The sequence below is a fragment of the Vidua macroura genome, chromosome 5 (assembly GCF_024509145.1).
Source record: "Vidua macroura isolate BioBank_ID:100142 chromosome 5, ASM2450914v1, whole genome shotgun sequence".
Lineage (NCBI taxonomy): Eukaryota > Metazoa > Chordata > Aves > Passeriformes > Viduidae > Vidua > Vidua macroura.
Genome location: NC_071575.1, coordinates 21,106,729 through 21,130,102, shown reverse-complemented (window position 1 = coordinate 21,130,102; position 23,374 = coordinate 21,106,729). Strand labels below are relative to the sequence as shown.

General features: G+C 40.5%; 1 protein-coding gene across 2 annotated transcripts in view; it reads right to left on the bottom strand.

The window, feature by feature from the left end:
- MYH9 (myosin heavy chain 9) overlaps positions 1 to 23,374 on the bottom strand; it is a 74,532-nt gene that overhangs the window by 12,772 nt on the left and 38,386 nt on the right. For both annotated transcript variants that reach the window (XM_053977107.1, XM_053977106.1), the window contains exons 6-25: positions 20,395 to 20,487; positions 19,641 to 19,704; positions 19,000 to 19,098; positions 18,003 to 18,146; positions 15,061 to 15,156; positions 13,818 to 13,936; positions 12,575 to 12,727; positions 11,149 to 11,322; positions 10,209 to 10,382; positions 9,536 to 9,650; positions 7,013 to 7,206; positions 6,556 to 6,677; positions 6,127 to 6,196; positions 5,016 to 5,176; positions 4,174 to 4,282; positions 3,056 to 3,187; positions 2,208 to 2,414; positions 1,576 to 1,713; positions 978 to 1,101; positions 21 to 192 (exon numbers count right to left, since the gene is read on the bottom strand). In XM_053977107.1, coding sequence (XP_053833082.1) covers positions 21 to 192; positions 978 to 1,101; positions 1,576 to 1,713; positions 2,208 to 2,414; positions 3,056 to 3,187; positions 4,174 to 4,282; positions 5,016 to 5,176; positions 6,127 to 6,196; positions 6,556 to 6,677; positions 7,013 to 7,206; positions 9,536 to 9,650; positions 10,209 to 10,382; positions 11,149 to 11,322; positions 12,575 to 12,727; positions 13,818 to 13,936; positions 15,061 to 15,156; positions 18,003 to 18,146; positions 19,000 to 19,098; positions 19,641 to 19,704; positions 20,395 to 20,487 — 2,660 coding nt within the window. The remainder of the gene's footprint in view (positions 1 to 20; positions 193 to 977; positions 1,102 to 1,575; positions 1,714 to 2,207; positions 2,415 to 3,055; positions 3,188 to 4,173; positions 4,283 to 5,015; positions 5,177 to 6,126; positions 6,197 to 6,555; positions 6,678 to 7,012; positions 7,207 to 9,535; positions 9,651 to 10,208; positions 10,383 to 11,148; positions 11,323 to 12,574; positions 12,728 to 13,817; positions 13,937 to 15,060; positions 15,157 to 18,002; positions 18,147 to 18,999; positions 19,099 to 19,640; positions 19,705 to 20,394; positions 20,488 to 23,374) is intronic.

The following is a 23,374-nucleotide window of genomic DNA, read 5'->3' as shown; positions in this document are numbered from 1 at the left end:
CCCGCAGGTCAGGTTCTCACCTAGCTAAGGCTGCCTGCAGCTCCTCTTCCTTCTTGGCCAGCTGCATTTTGAGTTCTGCAATCTGAGCCTGCAGCTCAGCAATCTGGTCATGCAGATCAGTGGAGTCTCCTTCAAGCTTCCGACGAGTCTTTTCCAACTCTTGCCTCTGCTTTTCCTCGCGTCGCAGGCGTTCTAATGGGGATGGGGACACGTTAAGTTACACAGATGACACACACTCAGAACGTTGTACAAGCACAGAAAAATAGATCTATTTAAGCAATACTTTCTTTCCTGATAAGACAACTGCCCAAACTGTAGCTGGACTGCGTTACTTTGTCAGGACCTATACAGGCATCTAGTCTATTTTGCCCTCAAAATATATCTCCCCTCACCTTACAGGCAAACCTCCTTTTCCCACTTTCACTGTAACAATGCAAACACAATGCCAGTCTCACACCACGCAGGCATAAGCACACATTTAGTGATGCTGAACACAAGCTCTGCTCTCCCTTTACTGAAACTAAATAGGCAATCTCCAGAAGAATTTCCTTCTAAAACTCCGAAGAACTTGTGCAAACAGGCTATCAGAAACAGCACTAACCCTGACAGATTGATGCTGCTGGAAGTAGAAAAGTGGAGACACTTCCACAGCAGAAGAAAGAGAACCAGCCTCTCTTCTCCATTGGCCTAGCTGCTTTGGAGAGGATTTTTTATGTAGATCAAGGGCTCAGCTGACAAGGCACATAACCTTCAGCCAGACAAGAGCACGGATCTATCAAACTGATCAATAGCGTACACACTATAGACTCATTTTTAACCCTTCAGAAACTTGGGAGGACTAAAACTCTTTCAGAAATGAAACTAAAGTTCAACAAATATTAACAAGAAACCACCTAAAACTAGTTAGGCAAGGGCTTTACAGGATTTATCTTAAAAAAAACCCAAAAAAACCCCACAACAACAAAAACCAAAACCACCTTCAAGGTCTGTGATCATGGCCTCATGCTTATTCTTCAGTTTGGCTAAACTCTTAGATTTTTCCTCTTCCTCTGTCAAGTTTGTTGTAAATTCAGACATTCTGTCTTCCAAGAGTTTCTTTTCCTGCAGAATTGAGAAGGCAGAGTCAAAAGAATTGCTGGAATTACAGGGTATTTTTCCAGATCTGATTGCTTAGAAATGTCAATGTCACAAGTGCCTACTCCTGCTACAAGGAATCTCAAAGACAGAAATCTTTTCAGGATTACAAACATAATTCAAAGAAATTTGAAGTTGAATTTAAATGAAAGATAAGTCTGTTTATAAAATAACTTGATACTGATTGGCATAACAATGCATCAGAAAATGTTTGCTCATCGATCATTATTTAGTGAAAGTTATTTAAGTATCATACAATACTGACTGTTGAGAATATAGGCAGGCAGTTACTTTCAAAAATTCAGGTCAGAATTCTCAAAGACAAGACTGAATTAATTAGTAAGTTTCCCTGTAATAGGGAAAAGGTCAGCCTGTAGTGGTTTTCTCCAAAAGAAACACCAGTGCATCTTTAGCTTGTGGAAGATGATGTGGGAGTCTTACCTTAGCCAATTTGAGATTCTGATCTTCCAGAACCAGCACATCTTCTTCCAATTTCTTCAATTTAGCCTCTGTGGTCACTTTTTCTAGCTGCAGCTTCTGCCTTGCACTTTCTTCTTCCTCAAGCTGCTCCTCTAGTTCCTTCACAACACCCAAAGAAAAGCAAGGTATTTGTCAGTGCTGCTCAACAATCCATAGAACATCACAGTAGCAATACTAGAATGGAAGGTTTCTTCACCTTCCTTCAAGGTATTGTCAGTAGGTCATAGACTGACATTTCTGCCATTACTTAATGCAACATACTGCATGCTAATCAACAAATTTTCTAGCAGAATAAACAATGTTATTTTGCAAGGAATACTCCCATTCCTAAAACAAAGCAAAGACTTGTCTAATTGTTTGAGAAGTGGCCATCACCTTCAAGAATGGAACAGCTCATTTCAGATGACTGACTGAATGCCTCAGGCTCAGCACCAGAACTGCTGCGTTCTATTGCTGTTTCCACAGATGGATTTTCCTATGCCTCTTTCCCCCTGCCCTTCTCTCTTTCATTTCCCTCCAAGCAGAAGCAAAAGAACCACTCTAACCCTTACTATCTTGTTTACTGACAAGAGAGAGCATCCCTAAGGCATTACCTGGATGTTCTGCTGCATTTTCTTCTTTTCAGCCTGCAGATGTTGACACCGTTCTTCCTCTTCCTCCACCCTTGCTTCCAGGTCATGACATATCTCTTCCAGCTCTTGTTTCTTGGCTGTCAGGCGAGCTCTTATCTCCTCAGCTTCAGCGCACAGTTCGGTTTCTGCTTGCAACTGTTCCTGCAGCTGCATCTTCTCTGCCATTAGCTACATTGGATGCAAAGCCAGAAATAAGACAAGCTCCAATTTACCAAATCACTTAGCAATGTGTGTTAAGTGAAGTTCTGTGCTCCTTTGTTCCACAGTTACATTTTTAAACATTGCAGCAGTCCCCTGTTGTTAACCAAAAGCTAAATATCAAAACACAGTTTTAGTTGTGTTTTCTTTCACAAATCAGGAGCTGCAGCCACACATTACTCACAAATTTCTCAAGACCATATCCATTTGAAATACAGATATTGTCTATTTCCGATTACAAAAGTAACAAATAATTATCAGCCCTATGAAGAAAAACAACCCTGCTCCCACCTTCTGTGCTCCAAACAAAATGGATTCCATTAATGACAAGACTTAATTCAACCAGCTTGCTGTAACACTCAGCCAAAGGAGACTTTTTTTCCTATAATGGCTACAGAAGGGCAATAGTAGTCACTGTACAAAAAGACCTCCTGCAGGAAATGAACTGCAAGAAGGGCAAAGAAAAGTGAACAAGAGGCAGCCAAATCATGTTGCAGCAATTTGGAATCCTGCAGTTTGTCCATCAGACCAAGAAAGCAAAGGAGGTGCTCTCAAGCAGTTGGATAGGTGGAGAGAGAAAAATTCTTACACATCAGATTTGCAAAACTCACCTGGGCCTGGAAGGTCTCCATCTCACTCAGTCTATTTTCTGCAGCCAGCTGCTTCTCCTTGACCTTTATGAGTTCTTCTTCCTTGGCCATCATCTCCTCCTCCTGTCTACTCACTTGCAGAAGGGGTTTCACCTGAAAGGGAAACCAAGGGAATGAGATGTGTATAAGGAATAACAAAAACATGAAGAAATGCTCGTGTACTTGAGATAAGCATTGAATAAAATAACATTTCAGGTAAGTTTCTTATTTGAAGGACCGACCAGCTGTTTTGTTGTGAACACTGCGGGAATCATACAGGACTAGATATCCCCTACTCTGCCAATAGCACACTTTCTGCCAGTCCATTTATTCTCCTCTAGGATGGGATGCAGCAGGAAAGGGTTCAGTAAATTCCAGACCCTCAAGGATTAAGTAGTAATAGTGAGAGAATAAAAAAGTTGCCATACAATGGGGAAATTCATAGATAAGTCAATGTCATATAGGTGGATTTCTGGAAGGCTTTTGGCATGGCACCCCACAAGACCTTTCTCTCTAAACTGAAAAGACACAGATTTGATGGATGGAGTGTTTGGTGATCGAGGAACTGTCTGGGTTGAATCCAGAGGGGGATTCTGCTCCTCTTCTCTGGTGAGACCCCACCTGGAGTGCTGCATCCAGGTCTGGGGACCTCAGCCCACGAGGATATGGACTTGTTTGAGTGGGTCCAGAGGGTCACAAAAATGATCAGAGGGCTAGAGCACCTCTGCTATGAAGACAGGCTGAGAGAGTTGGGGCTGTTCAGCCCAGAGAAGAAAAGGCTTCAGGGAAACCTCAGAGCACCTGTCAGTACCTAAAAAGGGGTTCACAAAATAGAGGGGGCCAAACTTGTTAAGAAGGCTTGTTGTGGCAAAAGGGTAATGGTTTTAAGCTAACAAAGAGTAGACTCAGACTAGATATAAGGAATAAGTTTTTTACAATGAGAGTGGTGAAACACTAGAACAGGTTTTCCAGAGAGGTGGTAGACAGATGCCTTATCCCTGAGAACATTCAAGATCAGGTTGGATAGGGCTCTGAGCAAACTGATCTAGTTGAAGATGTCTTTGCTCATTGCAGGGGGATTGCAAAGGGAAAACTCTTACCTTGGTGAACAACCTCCACCACTGCCAGTTCCGCAGTTTCAGATAGGCAGCACAGTTTCTCTGAAGCACTTTCATAGCTGTCAACTGCTGCTGGCGCTTGGCAAAGGCTCTGCAAAGCAAGTAGAGATAAGACAAAGGAACCCAGAGCAGCACACAATTTACACCATCAAGCCCTTAGATACTTCTGTGCTTTTCCTTTAGAAGGTTCCCTCCCAGAAAAACTAGCAGTTTCCAGTGAACTTTCTCTTGATTTTTATTTTTTTTCTGCTCAAGTAAGAGTGGCTCTTTTTTCTTTAATCCAATTTCCTATTTTAACAAAATTTCCCTCATGTCTTCTACTCTGAAAAGCTTTACTATCTTCACTTCCAAGAAAGGAGATCTGACACAGAGGTGTGTTTTCCCACCAAACTGACAGGTACTACTTTTGATCTTAGAACTGTACCAATTGCAGTACTACCTGATAGCTTAAGAGAAACCCTACACCTCCTGCATCAGTACTGTACTAAGACTTTTCCATTTGCACCTTCACAGCACTTCTGTCAAAAACTTGATCTGCTGCACAGCATTCTTACAGAGAGGAACAGACCTTACTGCTCAGGTAGTTTTTGGGATAGAGTACACAGAGATTCTTGCAGGTGCCAGAAGTCTGGCATTACAGAGATGAGAAAACACTAAAAGACCATCAAATGTCATATACAATAAATAAATCACGACCTTTCTGACAAAAAATAATTTCTAGATGTAATTATTTCATTTTTTGAAGAGAAACTTGTGCTTGAATGGGAGAAATACATGTTTATGATGAAATACATGATTATGACTTCAAAAATCACTGTACTTACTTTCTGGCCAGGTAGCCTCTGCAACATGCTTGGAATCCAATAATGACATCTGTGATCTTCAGATCTCTCTCTTCTTCAAGATGAGCAAGGACTCCAGCTCTGAAAAACACTTTACTCTGTCCAATTCTGTAAAGGTTGGAATCCAGCTCCAATGCTTTGATCTAAAAAGAGACAGAGAAGAATTCATGTCCTGCAAAGACTGTTTCATGTGAAACACCACAAAACATATTTGTGGCTCGTGGCTCTAAGACAGCCCTTTTCTACAATGCGCCACTCAGGCAAACCAAAGTTGCTAACTCCCAATAAATTCCTGGCCTATCCCAATTAGAGGAGCTGAAGCTCAGCCAAGCGCAGCATCAAATGGAGGTAATCAGAGACAGAAAATATGACAGAAAGAATCATTTAATAGAAGTATCACATCAAGTATTCAGAATACAAGGATGCTGTAAGGAATTTAAATCCAGTCCCAAGAGCCCTCTTTTCTAGAAGAAACACATCTGTTGATCCCTCCCATTTACTTTTTCTCAGTCCTATTTTTGTCCAAAAAAGACACCCCAGCATAACCTTCCTTTCATATGGATTTGCTGCCAATTCTTATATTAGCTATGAAGAATCAGCTATACTCCTGTAAGACAGAAAAGTGGGAATCCCTTACAGCCAAGCTCAATTCAAGCCTAGTCATCAAACTAGAGCCAAAGCTTTCCCTTTGAGGCAGGCAATTCTACAGAAACTAATTGGAGCCTTTGCTGAAAGCATTTATCAGCAGCAGGCCATTACAAAAAGTTTACTGAAGCTCATACTTGAAGCATGTGCTAAAGATAGCATTAATGCTTCTAAGCATTTTGATTCTATGAATACTGCTGGCATCTCTAAGTATGCATCTGTGGAAACAGAAAGGTCCTCTTGCCTAGGACTATTAAATCTCATGCCAGACAAAAGCCTCCATCCATGAAGCCAAGAGGAAGCTTTCTGCACCCTGCTCTCAGACAAAACATTTGACTTTGGAATTTCGGTCTGCAAGTACAAGTTATATTTAGCATGCACAACTCCAACTTTTAAACCACACCCATAAAGTTTATTCTATTCAAGTAGAGTTTCGGGGATGTTTTACCATCAGCACGCAAGCCTGCTTTCCATCCATAAATCCTTTGGGAATTGCATTTGGAGTTAAGATTTCATATCTGAAAATGAGAAAGCATCAGACTAGTCACACAAGTGTATTTGAAAACAACAAAACAAATCATTATGCATTCCTATGCCATTGTGAGTTCAACAGTTTTTAAAAAAAACACTGCACCTCTGGACAGCAGAGTATGAAGCAGCAGCCTTGGACAGGGTCCTCTATGCCTCAGCTTAACTACATCCTTATTGGAGAAATCAAAAATGCTTTTGGGAGGCTTTGTGCCAGGGAATACCAAGGTACAGATGTGTTGTCTTTGAAAAATTGGCAATCTAGTTGCAATAAAAGACTTCCGTTTTTGTGCTTATGTCTTAACTTTGCCAGGCTAAAGACTGCTTCAGATTCTTTTCTAGGGCTCACCTTTGTCTGAATTCCTGGAATACAACTCTGTTGGGGAAACCTTGACGACAAATACGGATTCCCTCCAGCACTCCATTACAGCGAAGCTGGTCCAGGACCAAGTGGGGATCCAGTTTTCCAGCCTAGTGAGGAAAATGTATATTTTATGAATACCACAAAGCTTTTACAAAAAGGGCTTACCCCTTTGCCTCTCCCCCTCTCTTTCTTGTAAAGCAGCCAGTTCTCTTTTCCAGTTAGAAGCAACAGAAAGCTTTTATGACACCTTAAGAACTGCAAAGATCAGTCTCCAAAATTTTAGTAAGCATACAGTTATTTAGGATGACCTTAAAAAATACCCTGAGAAAACAGGGCCTCTTCCAGATCTCTTGCAAACCCTGACAAAAGCCATCAAGCCAGCCACATGCCCCAGGAAGCCTACATAAGAATGCATGGGCTGTGCTGTTATAGCTGTTTTTACCTTTTTCTCATGGTTGGGGATAATGCAACGGACGAAGTTGGGGTTGGTATTCCTCAAGGTAGCCATCAGCTTAGCCAGCTGCTCTTTGTAAAGCTGTCCCACGGTCCGGAACATTCCCTTCCTGGTTTTAAAGGCTCCTGGCAATGCTGTATCTGACATACCAGCTACCTGATCCAGCCCAACAATACGGTCCACTAGAGAGAGCACAGGAAAGAGCATTAAAATTTTCCCACAAACAAAGGAAGCATTGGGACATACAAAGAACACCTGGGTAGAACAGGATAAATGAGAGGAGCTGCAGGATCCTTTTTGCTTCATCTCTACACAGATGTCGACTCCTGTACAAAATTTGTGCAGGGATAGGAGCAGGAAGGAAAATAAAGCATCAGCTCACTACAGGAAGTTTGAGTGATGGAGTCAAACTTGATCCCAAACATATTCTACTGATGCCCTGGATGGCAGCACTGGAAGAGCAATCTAGAAGTGAGTTTCAGACTCTTCTACTTGCTTAGCTTAGAATGAATAACAACAAGAGTTCTAGCTGCTAGCCCAGCAGAGTGAACTTTAGTTAACTCTGATCCAGAAGGGGCCAGAGATAGAGAAAAAGGCCAGCTTCACTCTTGCATTACAGGCAGGACTGTCAAAACTGATGATCATAAAAGTTGTATCTACTTGTAAACTGAACAAGCACAGTAAAAGGCATGACAAAACCCTAACCTCAGGATACCACTGCTTGAGTTGTTTTTGGAGTACAAGTATTCCATGACACAGACATGAACAACAGCACTAGAAGAAAGTCAGAACTCCCTTCCCCAAATTTCTCCACTATGCCACAGTGACATCCGAGCATTGATGAAACTATCACCTTGATGGATGGACACCACAGATTTTTTTTCCCTCAGCAGAAGTCAGCTAGATCTGATAGCAGCAGGGGCAAGAAGAAACTGAAGTTTTACTTTTTCCCATTGCTTTTCTACATAGAGATAAATATTCACCCATCCAGCAAAAAGCAACTGTATCACTATAAATTTCCACACCTCCAATACACTTTTATTAAGGGCTTCAAGCTACTTTTCCCCACCTTTAGTAGTTGGCTGATGCCTACACTCAGGTTCTAATCTTCACCTCAGAAAACAAACCAGCTTGTCCTCAACTGACTTCTAATTTAAAAAAATGCAGCTGCTAAGAGACATCCCTACAAAAGAATAAACTAGAAAGAATATTCTCATTTACAGCTAATATTAGCTAAAAACTGTTCACTTCTAGAGCAGCTGTTGGAATAGGGTCAAGGTTGTCTTATCAGCGAGAAAAGGTGGTTGTGTTACTAAATGACATCACAGGGAAATCCACAGAAGTGCATCCCAGACTTAATCTTAAGCCCTGAAATCTACTTCAAGATAGTGAAAAGGACAGTCCCTTGCAACAGAAGATCCATCTAAGAACAATAAATGAAAACTGGTAAGCTGTGGTCAGTTGACATTTCAAGCCCAAAAGTAGTCTCACACAGCAAAGGCCTTGTTAGGCACAACTTGCTGATGGCCATTTTTCATCCATGACAAGTTCCTTTGCCAAACTTTCTTTTAAATTGTCAGCTGCTGAACTGAAATCCCAGTACTAAAACCAATGCTAAACTAGAAGTCAGTTGCTATGCAGTCTCAGAAATCTTCCTTCCACATCTTGCAAGAAATACAGCTGTGCTAGCTCTACATTCAAACAGTTGGTAGGGATTTGTTCCTACCCAAGTTGTGTAGGAGTAACTTTTAGCACCTGAATGTGTCCGTATTTTTGTATCCACTTTCAAGGTGAGTTTTACTTTTGTTTCAAAGTCCATGAGGAGCTACTAGCACAAAGCAGAGGAAATGAACAAGAAAGACAGGCAGGTATGACAAAGGGACAAAGAGAAGTTAACGGAAGCATTTCTTGCATGGCTCTAAGATGCATCACACACATGACACGACAGCTGAGTTTCTCAGTCACCTGGTTCTAGATGAAGAATAGGAAAGTGTTGATAGAAATAGGCTCTCTGAACCTTCTGCATCTCTGCAACAGACAGAGACGTCAAAGAAAACCTACCACAGAAAGTGACAGTAACAGTAAGACTCAAAACCAGATAAAACCCAGAGAAGATAGAGTAAAATACTGAACAACACTGCAGAAAGGGCACACTTAGTTGCAGGATTGAAAACAGATTCCACTTCAGCTCTTGAGTGTTGCAGCTATACAAGCTGCTGGCTCATAATGGTGCATTCATATTTTATCCCAGTATTCCTCATTTTGAGACAGCATTGCTATATATATGCAGTAAGCTTAAGAGAAGTCGATGCAAATGAACCTTTCTCTTGAGTTACAGTGAACTTTTAATAAAATACCATGATCTAAGCAAAGGATGTTCCAGATAATGCTCATCTTGGTGGCTTAGATTTCAGGGGAAAAGCAGCATAACAGCTCATCACAGGCTTTTGATGCTCAAGCTCTTTCATACAGAAAAAGAGCAAACAAATGAAATAAAGTTTAATTACATACCATCTTTCCACAGCTCAGACACAAACTTATCCGACGATTGGTGCAGAAGAGTGGCGATGTTATCATTCAGCGGATCCATGTTCTTCATCAGCCATTCATCTGCCTTGTAATCCACCTGGAGAAGATAAACACATCAAGAAGATTAGGGGGGGCAATTTTCTGCAGCCCAATATCCAGAAACATCTGGCACAGTCTAGAAAAGTATCACCAAGGTTTGCATAACAACAGATTACCTAACCATTCTTGGATTTGCCATCTAAGTAAGCACACCTACAAATTTCCAACCCTTACAAAAAGCTGCATGTTCTGTTCTGTCAGTGAAGGGAATGAATTTGCAATGCTAGTTTGTACCATCCAGAGCATGACACAAAAAACAGCTGCATCAGCATTTTTGGTGATGAAGTCTTGATGCAGGTTTCTGAGCAGTACCTCCAGTCTCACCAAGTCACACAGAACAAATGTAAATGGTTGTCAGTTTGACATGTCTTGAACTATAAATATAGATATGAATTGCAGACCCTTAGACCCTGTAAGCTCCTCTGCAATGAAACACTTTCATTAAATCTTCTGATGGTTTCTCATAGGCAACCATTTTGGTAAGTAGCCATTTCTAAGAAGCAATGGTTATGAATTAAGCATTCCAACCATCACATTTTAATTATTAATTCTTTACCTTGCCAGCATAATGTATGATACAGAAGTCAGCTTTGTCTTTCAGCTGTTTTGGCTTCTGAAATTTGGGGTGGGTGCCTTGTTCTTGAACAACTTTTTCCACAAAGCTTTTGTCTGTTGCTTTTGGGAACCAGCACTCTTCATCCAGCAGAGCCAGTATACCAGGAGGCCCAGCCTTAAAGAAGGGAAACATCAAAACATCATTAACTACATGACTACAACGATAATTAACACCTTCAGATGGCTAGAGGAGAAAAAAAAGAATACCTAAGCCTGATCCACATCACATTCACCTCATGTGTGATATCAGTTAAACTACTTCCATTGTAATATAAATTGTTAATAGTTCTTCAATATCCTCATCTGAATTCTGACCATTTTTATGAGAAAGTCTCTTCTGTGACATTTGTCTAGGTTGTTTTTTGGGGAAAAGATATTTTTAATAGAAGAAATATTATTATACAGTTCTCTAAATATACTCGGGTGTCGAAATACAACAGGCCGTAGCAGAAAGTTTCACAAACTAGTCCTTACTATTGGAACATATACTATGAAATTTGTAAATTCTCAAATTTCATTAGAGCAGAATGAAAGCAACAGAGTTCACAGCTTCTCATCACACCTGTAGTTAAGTAAGGAAGTTCACACTACTTATGGCAAGCTGCACGTACATCTAGCATCATGCAGACTTAAACAAGTGAGGACAATATAGTGAGAGGAAAAAGTGGCCAATTAGATCCATTTTCATGCAGTGTTTCCCAAAGAACTAACAGTCTTATTGTTGACACACTTTCAGACAAAGAAGAAATTGTTCACTCCTGCTTCTAATCATATTACAGTGCCAGTAGAGGATAATGGCAGCTAGAGGGCCAGAGATGATGTCCTCAATGACAAAAATCAGTGCAGCCATTTCCTGCTTGACAGTAAAACAACAAACTTACCGGCTTCTCTATGAGGTCAATGCAGGGCTGCAGGTCCAGGCCAAAGTCAATGAAATTCCACTCTATGCCCTCCCTCTGGTACTCCTCTTGCTCCAGAATGAACATGGTGTGGTTAAAGAGCTGCTGCAACTTTTCATTTGTGTAGTTAATACACAGCTGCTCAAAGGAGTTCAGCTAATGAAGAAAAAGGCAGAAAGATGTTTGAGCAATTGCTTGTGAAGACACACATAGCATCCTATTAGCACAAAATATTGTATTTGTGGTTCAGGAGTCTAAGTTAGAGTGGGGCAGACAGTCCACTGTCAATAACCCCTTTGGATATGAACTGCCTGTTCTGTCACGTGCCACTGCACACTGCTGCAATCCCTAGGGAAGTTCATACACACTGGTTCTCAGACTTTGCAAAAGAATGTTTAGCTGTAAACAGCCGAGAAGTTACTGCAACTACTTAACCCGGGACAAGAAAGGACTCTGGTTTTCTCACAAATGCAGAGCCAGCAATTCCTCTTCATAGGAAGAAGCAGCAACAGAAGCCTGAAGACAAATTCCTAAAAGTGTGTGGACTGGAAAATCCCTTTTTAATCCTTATATAAAATCAGAGCAAGGAAAGTGAGGGAAATTTCTTCCAAATTTCCAGATTTCTTCAAACAGTATGGACAAAGTTAATAACCCACAGTGTATTTTTATGTTTGACCACACAAAACATAATGCAGCTTCTAAAGAAAGTGGTCCTGTTCTAATTCCTCCCTATTTAATAATTCCTAACTATGTTATTTCTTCTCTTCTTCTTTTAGTGAGATCCAGAACTGTGAAGCCAAAGGTATACCAATAGAGGGAGAAGGAAAAAAACACCCCCCAAAACCCAAAAACCAACAAACACAAAAAAAAAAAAAACCAAAGCAAACAAAAAAACCCACCCCCCCAAAAAAAAAAAAAACAAAAACAAAAAAAACAATGCCAACTTTTCTATGTCTCAGTTTTCTATTTCATGAATAAATGGTCCAATTCATTTTGCAGCTGTTCATGAGTTAGACCCAGCATAGCATAACACAGGTTGACAGGAGCTGCCTTGCTGGGATAATGGTAGGATACTTCTTTTTTGATGGCAGTCTGTGGCTGCTTCAGATTATAATGCAAACCACATCCTAAAATTATTTAATAGAGTCCCATAATGGTTTGGCCTAACAGTTCACTGACATCTAGAGAAAGTGCTCACATTTCCCCTCTCTCCCATCTCTCCCTCAACCTTCCTTCAGCTCTTCCTCTCCTACACTTATCTTGCATGAGATTGGATGTTGATTCTCCTTTTTGTGGGCTTCACATTCTTATCAAAAGTGTGTTATTTTCCAGTTGTAAAGCTATTTCCTTCTGCGGTCTTTGCATCATATTAAACTGTGCTGAGTGCAAGGACCTGACATCTCCTTACCTCAAAAATCTCAAAGCCAGCAATGTCAAGGATTCCAATGAAGGATGCACCCTGTCTCTTGGTCTTATCCAAAGCCTTGTTGATGCGCATAACCAGCCACCGGAACATCCGTTCGTAAGTGGCTTTGGCCAGTGCTTCAATGGCAAAATCAGCCTAAACAGCAAACAGATGAACATCAAAAGTTGCATTACAAACCAAAGAAAGGCACAGATTACACTGCTTCAGCATCTAGCAGCACAACTGTAGTCTGACATTTTCTCTTCACTAGGAAATTCACTGAACAAGGCTTATTTCAGTTTATTCCAAATGAAAAGTAGATGGCATAGTGATAGTCCATATACAAGAGCAAAGAATTTGTCTCTAAATTAGTGTGTCAAAACCAAATTTTAGATCCTGCCTGCTGGAGGAAACAAGACCTGGTATTAAAGAAAGAAAAACTATGCCCAGTCACTTCCAAAGACTATAGTAACATGGGGTATTTCATAGGCCCAAGGAAATGAACTTAAATTCTTTGGTAACTTTGGATTTATGAAGCCAAATCCGTCCCTGCCGCTACCCTACCTGTGTTTGACACAAATACTACGTGTAGTAAGAAATTAAACATCAAAAGGGACAAGCAGCTTGGAAAGGCAATCTTTGACTTTTTCCAGACTTCAATCTCTTGCCAACCCCTTCCAAGTTACAGGGCCATGTTTCTTTATTTAGAGGATGATGCTGTGTTCATAAAGAAGCCAGGCAATGAGTAAGCACAGGGGTTTGTTCCATTCAAGCAAGCCACGAGCTCCTAGGTCAGGTTTCATTTACAGCACAACCTGATCAGTCAAGAATGTTACAAAATTTCCAATCAATTTCAAGAGTGAGCAGCAAATTCTTCTATCTTAGTAGCTGACCTACTCAAAAATAGTGCTTTCTGTATTCCACCAACTTGGAAATGTCACCCTTGCATACCACACTGAAACTACTAACTCCCCAGGGACAGTCAGTCACCAAAATTAGGGAACTTGTGTTCTCTTTATTTTTTTGCTAAGGGACAAGGTAAATTCTAACTTTATACAGATTACAAAAACAAGTAATATATTATGCTAGAAGCAATATATTATGGTACAATGTTCAAGTGTGCTTGCCATACATTGCAATCATAAAGATGGGTAGTAAACATTACAGAAACCTCTGATACACTCATTAGCAGTGCAGCAGTAAGATTAGAGACCAGAATACTCATTCATTTTTTGAGAATGCCTACCTGTTCTTTGGTCTGAGCTTTCTGGACATAATCTCGTCCAACTTTGATGCGAGGAGTCAGGATACCTCTAGTGAAATCTGTCACGTTGATACCCAAAAGGTGAGACACCTTCTGAGCAGCTAAAGATGGTAAGAGGAAACAAAAAGATTCATATTACTCTGTTTTTCTCACAGAAAGCAAGAGAAAAAGAAAAACATTCCAACAACTGGCTTTAGGGAAGTCAGGAAACAGCTTACAAAAAACATTAAATGAAGAACAGGTTGCTGAGACAAAATACCTTCCTGACAAAAAAAAAAAAAAAAAAACCAAACAAAAAAAAAAAAAAAAAAACCACAAAAAAAACCACCACACTCTAAAAAAACCATCTTGCAACCCATACTAGTTAATATTGAGTTTCTCCAGAAGCCACTAGAGTACATTTGAAGTAACAGCCCCATACAACTAAATTGTAACACAGAAGCTTTAGAAAGGTCATTGTCTGTAATCAATCTAAAAATACATCAGATAATGGATTTCTTAATCAAGCTACTTGTTCTGTCTTCATCTACTGATTAGTCTTTGAGACAACTCTGTATTTTAGATTCAAAATCCAAACCCAAACAGTTTATTCTCCTCCTTAAAATGACATTTCAAGCATATTTTAAATAATAACAGCCAAAAAAAACCCTCCACTTAGTGAAAAGTTAGCAATTTGCACTTCTGCAGTACATCTACAGTGAAGGTCTAAGAGTTAAGTTTTCTATCACATGAAACATGGCACTATTTACACATTCAACAATGGGCAGTGCAATTAAAATATGTACACATGCTATTATACCCACCACAAAACTATCCACCACCTTACTCTTACAGCTACCAGACTACCTACAAAGGCAACAAAGAACATTCCTTAAAATCTGATAATATAAGTTTGAAGGAGCAATTACTGTAGCTCGTTTAAAACACACACTCCACATATTCCAGTAGAGTAATCCTTTTCATCTGTTCATGGCGTGTACTTCCTGCCTAGCCCTGACACAGGAACAGTGTCACATTCCTGCCCGTGGGTGGCTGCAAACACACGCCTGGCAGAACACTCTGCATTTGTACGGGGCACGCCAGCTCCTCTGACAAATAATTCACCCTGTGGAAAAACAGGACTCCAGCATTCCATACATACTGCAATACATTCTCCCACTGGCAAGAACTTCCTGTAGGCTTTTTTGCTGCACTTTCCTTTGGTGTGGGGGAGGAGGTTGGTTACCTGTATTGTCTGGCATAGAGGCTTGGTCTGTATTACGTTCCTTTTTGAAGACGATGTTGCCAAGTTGAAGAACACCTGAGATAACCTTCAGCAGACCTTTTAAAATAGTAATAATCATACCAGCTTAGTGTCAGACATCACCAAAATGTGACCCAGTTATGCATATTACCTAGTTATCTTTTCTAACACGGTAAAGAAGCCCATCTCAGCATCCCAAAAATCCTTCTGAAATTTGGGGGAAAACACCACAGGTTATTCCTCTAAATGACTCCCATCCAGGACAAAAGACTTGCCTTGTCATCCCTATGCAAGACTACACAGCCTAGAAATTCACCCATTCTCAACGTCTCCACAAAACAGTGAGAGACAGGACTGAGGGTAAAGTGCCACCTATAAGAACTGTATTTTTTTAATAAAACACTTTCTCTGCTTGAAGGTAAAAGCTCATGCAATGAATTCGATACTCTATTTTCCTCAACAGTTATTGCTGAACAAAGGAAAGAGACAGTTAAGAGTATACCCCAATTAAAGATTTTGTTTCTTTAACCCTGTAACACTTTGAGTTCCCTAAGATCTGTAGACTTTACAGATACACACTATAATGTACAGAAGGCAGCAGGATGTGGGCAAAAGTGCCTGGACAGTAACTATTACTAATTATATGCTGAAGCACCCCACCCCATTGCTAATGATATATTCATACTCTTCAAATGACGCACATCAAAAAAGCCAAACTATCAGATGGCAAGACAGGGAAGACAATTCAATTTTCACTATGTATCAAAGCTCATTGCATAATAGCTTCCAGTTGTCTTGAGCAAAGTAAACTGCCAATCACTTGAAGGGGATCTTGTAATAAAGGTATTTTTTTGTCCCCCAATTTCTACTTGTTTATGCTGATTTTGGCTGGGGTAGAATTAATTTTCTTCACAGTAGCTGTTATGGGACTGTGTTCTGGATTTGTACTGGAAAAAAGTGTTCATAACACAGGAGGAGGCTGGGGGTACACAAGAAGATGGGCAAGGACACAGCCAGGACAGCTGACCCCAACTGACCCAAGGGATATTCCACACCACATGGCATGAGCTCAGCATTTAAAGTTCAGAGAAGAAGGAAGGGGAGGATGTTGGGAGTGATATATGTTTGGTTCCCAAGTCACTGCGTGATGGAGCCCTGCTTTCCTGGGTGTGGCTGAACACCTGCCTGCCCCTGGGAAGTGGTGAATGAATTCCTCATCTTGCTTTGCTTCACTTGCATGTGCAGCTTTTGCTATACCTGTTAAACTGTCTTTATCTTGACCCATAAATTTTCTCACTTTTACTATCTCAATTCTCTCTCCCATCCTAATGGGCAGGAGTGAGTGAGCAGCCATGTAGGACTTAGTTGCCAACTGCAGTTAAACCACAACACTAGCACAAAAAGATTTGTCTTAAGAAAACATCCTTCTGATGAGAGAGTGAACAAAGGCTCCATTATATGCTACATTAGGAGCGACAGAAAAGAAATATATGTTTGTGATTGTCCCACTCTGCTCTGCACTGGTGCAGCCTCACCTTAAGTCCTGGGTGCAGTTTTGGGTGCCACAATATCAGAAAGATATAAAGCTACTAGGGAGTGTCCAAAGGATGGCTATGAAGATGGTGATGAATCAAGAGAAAGCCATAGGAGGAGTGACTGAGGTCACTTGGTTGGTCAGCCTGGAGAAGAGGAGACTGAGGGGTGACTTCACAGCAGCCTACAGCTTCCTCACAAGGGAAGTGGAGGGCCAGGCATCCATCTCTCTGGTGACCAATGACAGGATCCCAGGGAACAGCATGAAGCTGTGTCAGGGGAGGGTTAGGCTGGATCTTGGAAAAAGGGCAGTGGAACAGGCTCCTCAGCAAATGTAAAATATTAAAGCTATTTTTGCTGTAGTGACTGGAACCAATAACTCATCTACATGACAGCAAAAACATACCCTAGAGCATACATTAAAAACAACTCAAAAAACTGAGCATAGCAGGACACCCTGACAATGAATAAGGCTACCATTTCTTTTATTTGGTTTAGGCAAATTTCTCTTCACCTCCATACAGAAGTCTCAGTCTCAGATGGTTCAGGATATCAAGAAATGTATTAAACTGTTGATAACAACAGCACAGATTTTAACAGCTGGACCATAAACAGCAGAAGGCACAGGTAAATAAACGTGTATAGTTTATTGTACTCTTTCAGTGTAGAGAGTAACAGTCCTAGCTTTAGAAGACCATACACATTTCGAAGGTGAGACTTTGCAGAACACTGATTTCCAACCAGTGGGGCAGATCATGAATGAACACAGAGCTCTGGTGAATATGTATCACTGGGCTTTCTGCTGGCTGCGTGCATTTCTATTTTCACTGTCATGCTACTGTGCTCCCAGAATCAGACAATATTAATTTCTGATCAGCAGTTCAGTGTTAAGCTGGAAAGAAAGGCACTATGACCAGCCCATTCTCAAAGGACTAATCCAGCAGTGGTTGAATCAGATACTTTAGAGCCACTGCTAAGGGATAGGGGGAGCACGCAAGCCATGTATTGCGTAAGAGAATGAGGGGATTCTTGTATCTTGGATGCGTTTTTCACAAACTGGGTATACAAGCCTCAGATTGGGAACAAAAACAGCAAGAAGAAGCATGTTTTTATTAGCTGCTTGTTCTAGAGTTAACTGTATAACTTGAAACTGTGCTGGTAGATCCTGAGGTAGGTCACTCCAAAGCTACTGAATTTTGTTACTTGCACACTGTTCACTTGGGGCAGGGGGAGCAGGAATGGATACAAGCGAAACAAAACCAACAAAATCCCTAAACAAAAAGCTAACAAAGCAAATCAAATCAAAACAAAACAAAAAAAAAAAGAACACCAGAACCAAAAAAAGGTTGAGACATAGCCTGTTCCCTCTTTCATTCCTTGCATATTCATACCTATCTGCTCTTCATCTGGGATGCCCATGATCTTCATTGCCTCCATGGTCTCCTGAAACATGTCTTTGTCTTGCTGACCTGGGATCGTAACATGCCCATTGGAAAGGAAGCGGTATTTGTTGTAAGGCTCCAGCAGCAGATCGTCTTAGGAAAGAATTGAGAAAGAAGTTGCTATGGATTTTTTAACAGATAACAAGCTACTACCAATATCAAATTTCTGACTTGCATACACTACCAGCTCCTGGATGAATCTAGGATTAAGCCCAGTTTTACTTTGGGCTGAACATTTAATGTATTTTAGATATTTTCTGTGTTATTTCTTGCTATTCCTTCCTCTGGAGTACTCCACCAAAGCAGTGTCACTCATCATTAGGTCCTAAATCTGTAAAAAGCATGGATTAACTTGAAAGAAAATTTGCCTTTAATTTCAGATACCTCATTTGTTTCAAGTCAGACAAAAGTTAACATATTAACTCTTGAAACAGTAGCAGCTATGAGAAAGTCCTCTCATTGTGTCATTCCTGCAGATCCATTTGCAGCTCTTCCACAAGACAGACCCATATTACCAGGCTGAGGTATTAAAACAAGGTGTGCTGGGATACCAGACTGCTAGAGCTGCTTAAAGGCTTGCAGATTTGCTCCACTCAGTTACACACCAAGAGCTTCACAGCAGGACCATTCCTGCATCAGAATGGTTTACATCATGCAAGACTAGACTAAACATGGGACAGCGATTTAGATAAGGAAGGGCGTAGAGTCATTGCTGGCAGGGAGACAAGTGCAGGAAGGAACCAGAGAAGCAAGTTTTCAGGAACTGAGAAGTAGAGGGGGAGGGCAGATGGACGTATGAATGCATGAAAGAAGTAGAGGAGAGCTGACAATCTCCAAAAGGCAGAGAAGAAGGAACTGCGAAGGAACAGGTCCTTGTCTATAGGTGTTATGAACCCTCTGTTGATGTAGTTATGGGATTCCTTCATCACAACACAATCATACTTACTCTTCAGATGCTCCCCTGCCCCAGAGAGCAGGTAGTAAAAGATGTGGAAGGTTCTCTCCTCTTTGGCCTGGCGAATTGCACGTGACTTCTCCAGCAGATCTTCAGAGAGTCAAGGCCCATGACAGGACATACAAATCCCTTCCTATTCTGTGGCAGGAGAAAAAACTACCTGATGTTCTCTTCATACCAATTGACAAGGGTATTGACTTAGCAATCGTTATCAGTTAATAACCCCTTGAGCTTCTGGTCTCAGTTCTGCCAGCCTCTGAATGATGACTAGGGTAACAGAGACGTAACTGGTAAGAAACATAAAAATCGATGCCATCAATCCCCACTTGCCTTGGAAAGAAGCAAGAATGAATTATGAAATTCCACACCTATTCATATTGCTGCAGTTTATGCTTGCATTTCACCTCTTAAGATTAGAATTAATTCATTACTTCAGAAAAGGTCTGCACCATGATCACAAAGGTCACAAAATAATATTAAGGAAAGAGGAGACTACAACAGTGATCTTGATAGTAGAAATTTAGATTGCTTCCAACTGCTTTCTCAACCTAAGTCAGTGGTGATGAGACTGCTAGGTACCATTCCAGGCACCTCTAGAGCCTTGAACCTTTCAAGGGGTTACAAAAGGATACAGGTCTCGATATTGGCTCCAACAATGTAGCCATTGACATCAAAGTTGATTCTGATAAATTTGCCCTAAGAGAAAGACAATAGCATTAAAATTAGTATTCTTTGTGTTTGGTAACAACAGTAAACAACAGAGGCAAACCTTCTCTTTTTAATCCAGGAATGGAAACTCCAAACAGGTCAGGCAGGTTTTAGGCAAAGCATAAGGTCAGCCAATAGGCAATGCCTACTGATCACAACAGCAACTGAACAAAAAAACCACCAAGCACTTCCAGACAATTGTGATAGCCTACAACTCACACTCACTATGTTTCAACCTAGATTTCCCACAACCAGGGTCCCTTCAATTTCACATTACACTAGCCTGACACTTCCACCTCTTTTAGTGTTAGCTTCAACCATTTTCATTTGGTTTTGCTCCAGCTCCCCCACCTGCCTCTCAGATGATGTCCATTGCCCTCCACAGCAAGCAAAATAAGGACGAGTATTTGCTCTCTAGGACAAAACTGAGTGCAATGATTACCAAAAAAATCAGCACAGATGATCCTGGCACAGGGTCTGGTTTCTTCATTCTAGAGACCTAAAAGATCTATTCTGGATAATTCACCAAATGAAATTAATTTCCCAGATTAATTTAAAGAAAGTCACTCAATTACTCTATCCCTGATAGCAATTCACCCAAAAGCAGAACACTCTGGAAAGTGTAAAATACACTTTTGATACTCTTTTTGAATACACTCATGACATAATAATACTCACAAATCTTGAGGAGTTGTCATTCTTTACTGTCTTGGCATTTCCAAAGGCCTCCAGGATGGGATTAGCCTGGAGCAACTGTCTCTCCAGTTCTCCCTAGAGAGAAATCCAAAATTAATAAAGTAGGTAGCGGTTCACAGCATTAACCTTGGGTCAAACCAGCGCTGCGGTTTCAATTCACACTAGTTTGGCATCTGTTGCAGAGAAGCCATATCAAACCTTAAGAGATGATCATTTAAACCTTCAAAGGAGACTCATTCGTTATCTGGATTAAACAGAAACATTCATAAATAAGCCTTATTCCCTTCCTCCCAGTCTGTCTTTCTGTTAGCAAGAAGCCCTTCAAAGTTACTTGGCTGTAACATCCCATAGACTTTCCAGGGACAAAGTGAAAACCATACAAGCATCCAAGACCAGGCCCTCATCCCAGAAGTGTCCTGCCATAGAGGCTGGAAGAGTGAGGTAAATCCAATCTTGCTACTTAAAGACAGCTCTGAACACTGCTACTAGTAGGTTAAGAAGTTAGTCTGAAAAGGTCTAATGTTTTGTAAAAACCAAACACAGAAAGCTTGCACTTTTCTAAGAGTCTACATCTTACAAAGTACAAATAAGAAAAAATCTCCTTTGTAAGGAGGAACACACAAAAAAGAGCATTAGTGGTATCCCACAAACTGCATGATTGCTTGCATTCTGCTGCCATATTCACACACTCCTCCCCTCAAGGAACACAAAATGCTGGAATTGTAGAAAAAGAAATTCAGATCTTTTATCTTTGCCCAGTACTAGGCCATTGCAGCATATACACCTTTCCCTGCAGGCTCTACATGTATCTCTAGCTCTTTTGAAAAATTACTTGTCCTCTGTGCTAAAAGCATGGCGTTCTCTATATTTCAAGACCAACTAAAAAGCTTCTGGAGACACAAAATTACAGTTTAGATTAATGTTTCTCTTTTTAGCAGTTATCAGTAAGTACTCAAGACTGCCTGTGCATAACAGATGGAAATGAAGTTTGATTTGTGAGAACTGGAATTTATGGGGAAACTATTTAAGGTTACTTCTAAAGGAAAATTGTTCCCATTTATTCTCAAAGACAGACTAATTCTTACACAGTGTCTCTAAAAATACAGGCAATTAAAAAAAAATAGAAGGAAGATATATAAGAAACAGTACAATGAACTACAAGTCTGTATTTTTTACCTCCACGATCACTTCACTTCATGCTTGCAAAGTGCAAGGCCATACAAGACCCCCAGCCCTGGTGGAACTGCACGTACACAGAAGGGGCAGCTGCTGCAAACACGTTCAGTCGCTGTCTAGTATGTGTAACAAGGGGCTTAGCCCTGGTAAGGTTGATGTCCCTGAGCTGGGACATCATCTGTCTCACAACAGACCCAACATCTGGCAATGCAAGGGAAAAAAACCTTGAAACTAGGATTTAGTCCTTGAAACTGTGTGGTAATCACATTTCCTCTTGTGTTCTGCCACATGTACTGAAGTTGGAATGCTCTTCCCTCACACCATTCCTCTTCCCCACCCTGCAGTGAAGTCCTAGGCCTCTGTTTCTAACTGCAATTTATTACTATTCAAGTGAGAGATGGCAGCAACACAGCACTTAAACCCAACTAAATGGAACAAGGAGGGATGAGAAATCAGGCTTTGACAAGAAATCTATTTTAATTATTTGGCTATAAATAAAACCAAGGCCATACTTAACTACACAAAGACAGGAAGTTTATGCAAATCCACATATAATAGACCCTACTGTTACTTAGTACCTCAGGAAAAAGTGTCATTAGTTTCAAGTAGGTGTTGGTAAATTGTAGTTTAGAGGTGATTAAGTCTCTTGAAACACCAAGGTAGCAATATGCATAGAGAACGACAGCTTGGCCTCACAACAATATGAAGCTCTGGGGAAAGGAAAATGCTGAAGAGTTGGTCAAATAACTGAGCTCTCCTGATCTGCCTCAGCACCATAACACAGTGGGAAAATCCAAGTTCTCAGCAAGCCACAGCAACAGCACATAGGACTAAATGTCTGCAATTACTGTACCCATTCCTCACTGCATGCTGTCTTTGTTTAAAAGGCAATTCAATAATGTTTAAAATTGTAATAAGTTTTTGGGTGGAGTTTGTTGGGGATTTTTTACTTTAAATTTTGATGGTCATCTTTCACTGATGGAAGATACTTCATTATTTTTATACAATAGGTAATTTTGCAAAGCAAAACCATTACAAGACAGAGCTGTCCAAGCTTTCTAAAAATCCTAAGGTTCCTATCATTAAGATGCTGCCAATTTCCTGGCATTTATAATTGCCATTCCTTGACCTGAAACAAATTTGTTTAACACTTGGCATGCATTTGAAGTATGTGCAATATTCCTCATGAAAACAGAAGCAGAAAAAGCCACTGGGTCTATTAAGTCTGTGGTTGGCAGTTCCCAGTTCCCAACACTCTTCAGTATGATGTCTTTCTACTGCACTGAAATTACAACATCAATTTAAAGCAACTAAAATCCTTGACATCTACCTTGCACTCTGAATATTTTTGCATCTCATACACTTTTTGGAATGTTTTCTAAGCAAGATAGAAGTTTTTCCAGCTATTTATTCTTCAGAAAGTATGGAGAAAGGCATCCAGAAATCATACTACCTTTAACAGCATGCATTTAAAAAAAAATATGGGAGAGGGTGTTTGGGGTGTTGGTTTGGTTTGTTGGGAGTTTGTTGTTTTGTTCTTTACACTTCAGGGATGTGCTTTTGTTTTCTTCTCTGCAGTCATGTGAGAGATTATCAAATAACTAAATCCCAACACCAGTGGCTGCATGGGGGAAGGAGAAACATCACCCATAACCAAAGTTTTGTTACAAATATTTAAATATTAGCTACTATTACCCACGGATTTCTGATTAGCTGCAAACATTCACATCTTGAAAAATCATTACATGAATTAAGAAGATGGTAGAGAAGCTGAGATTAAACATAG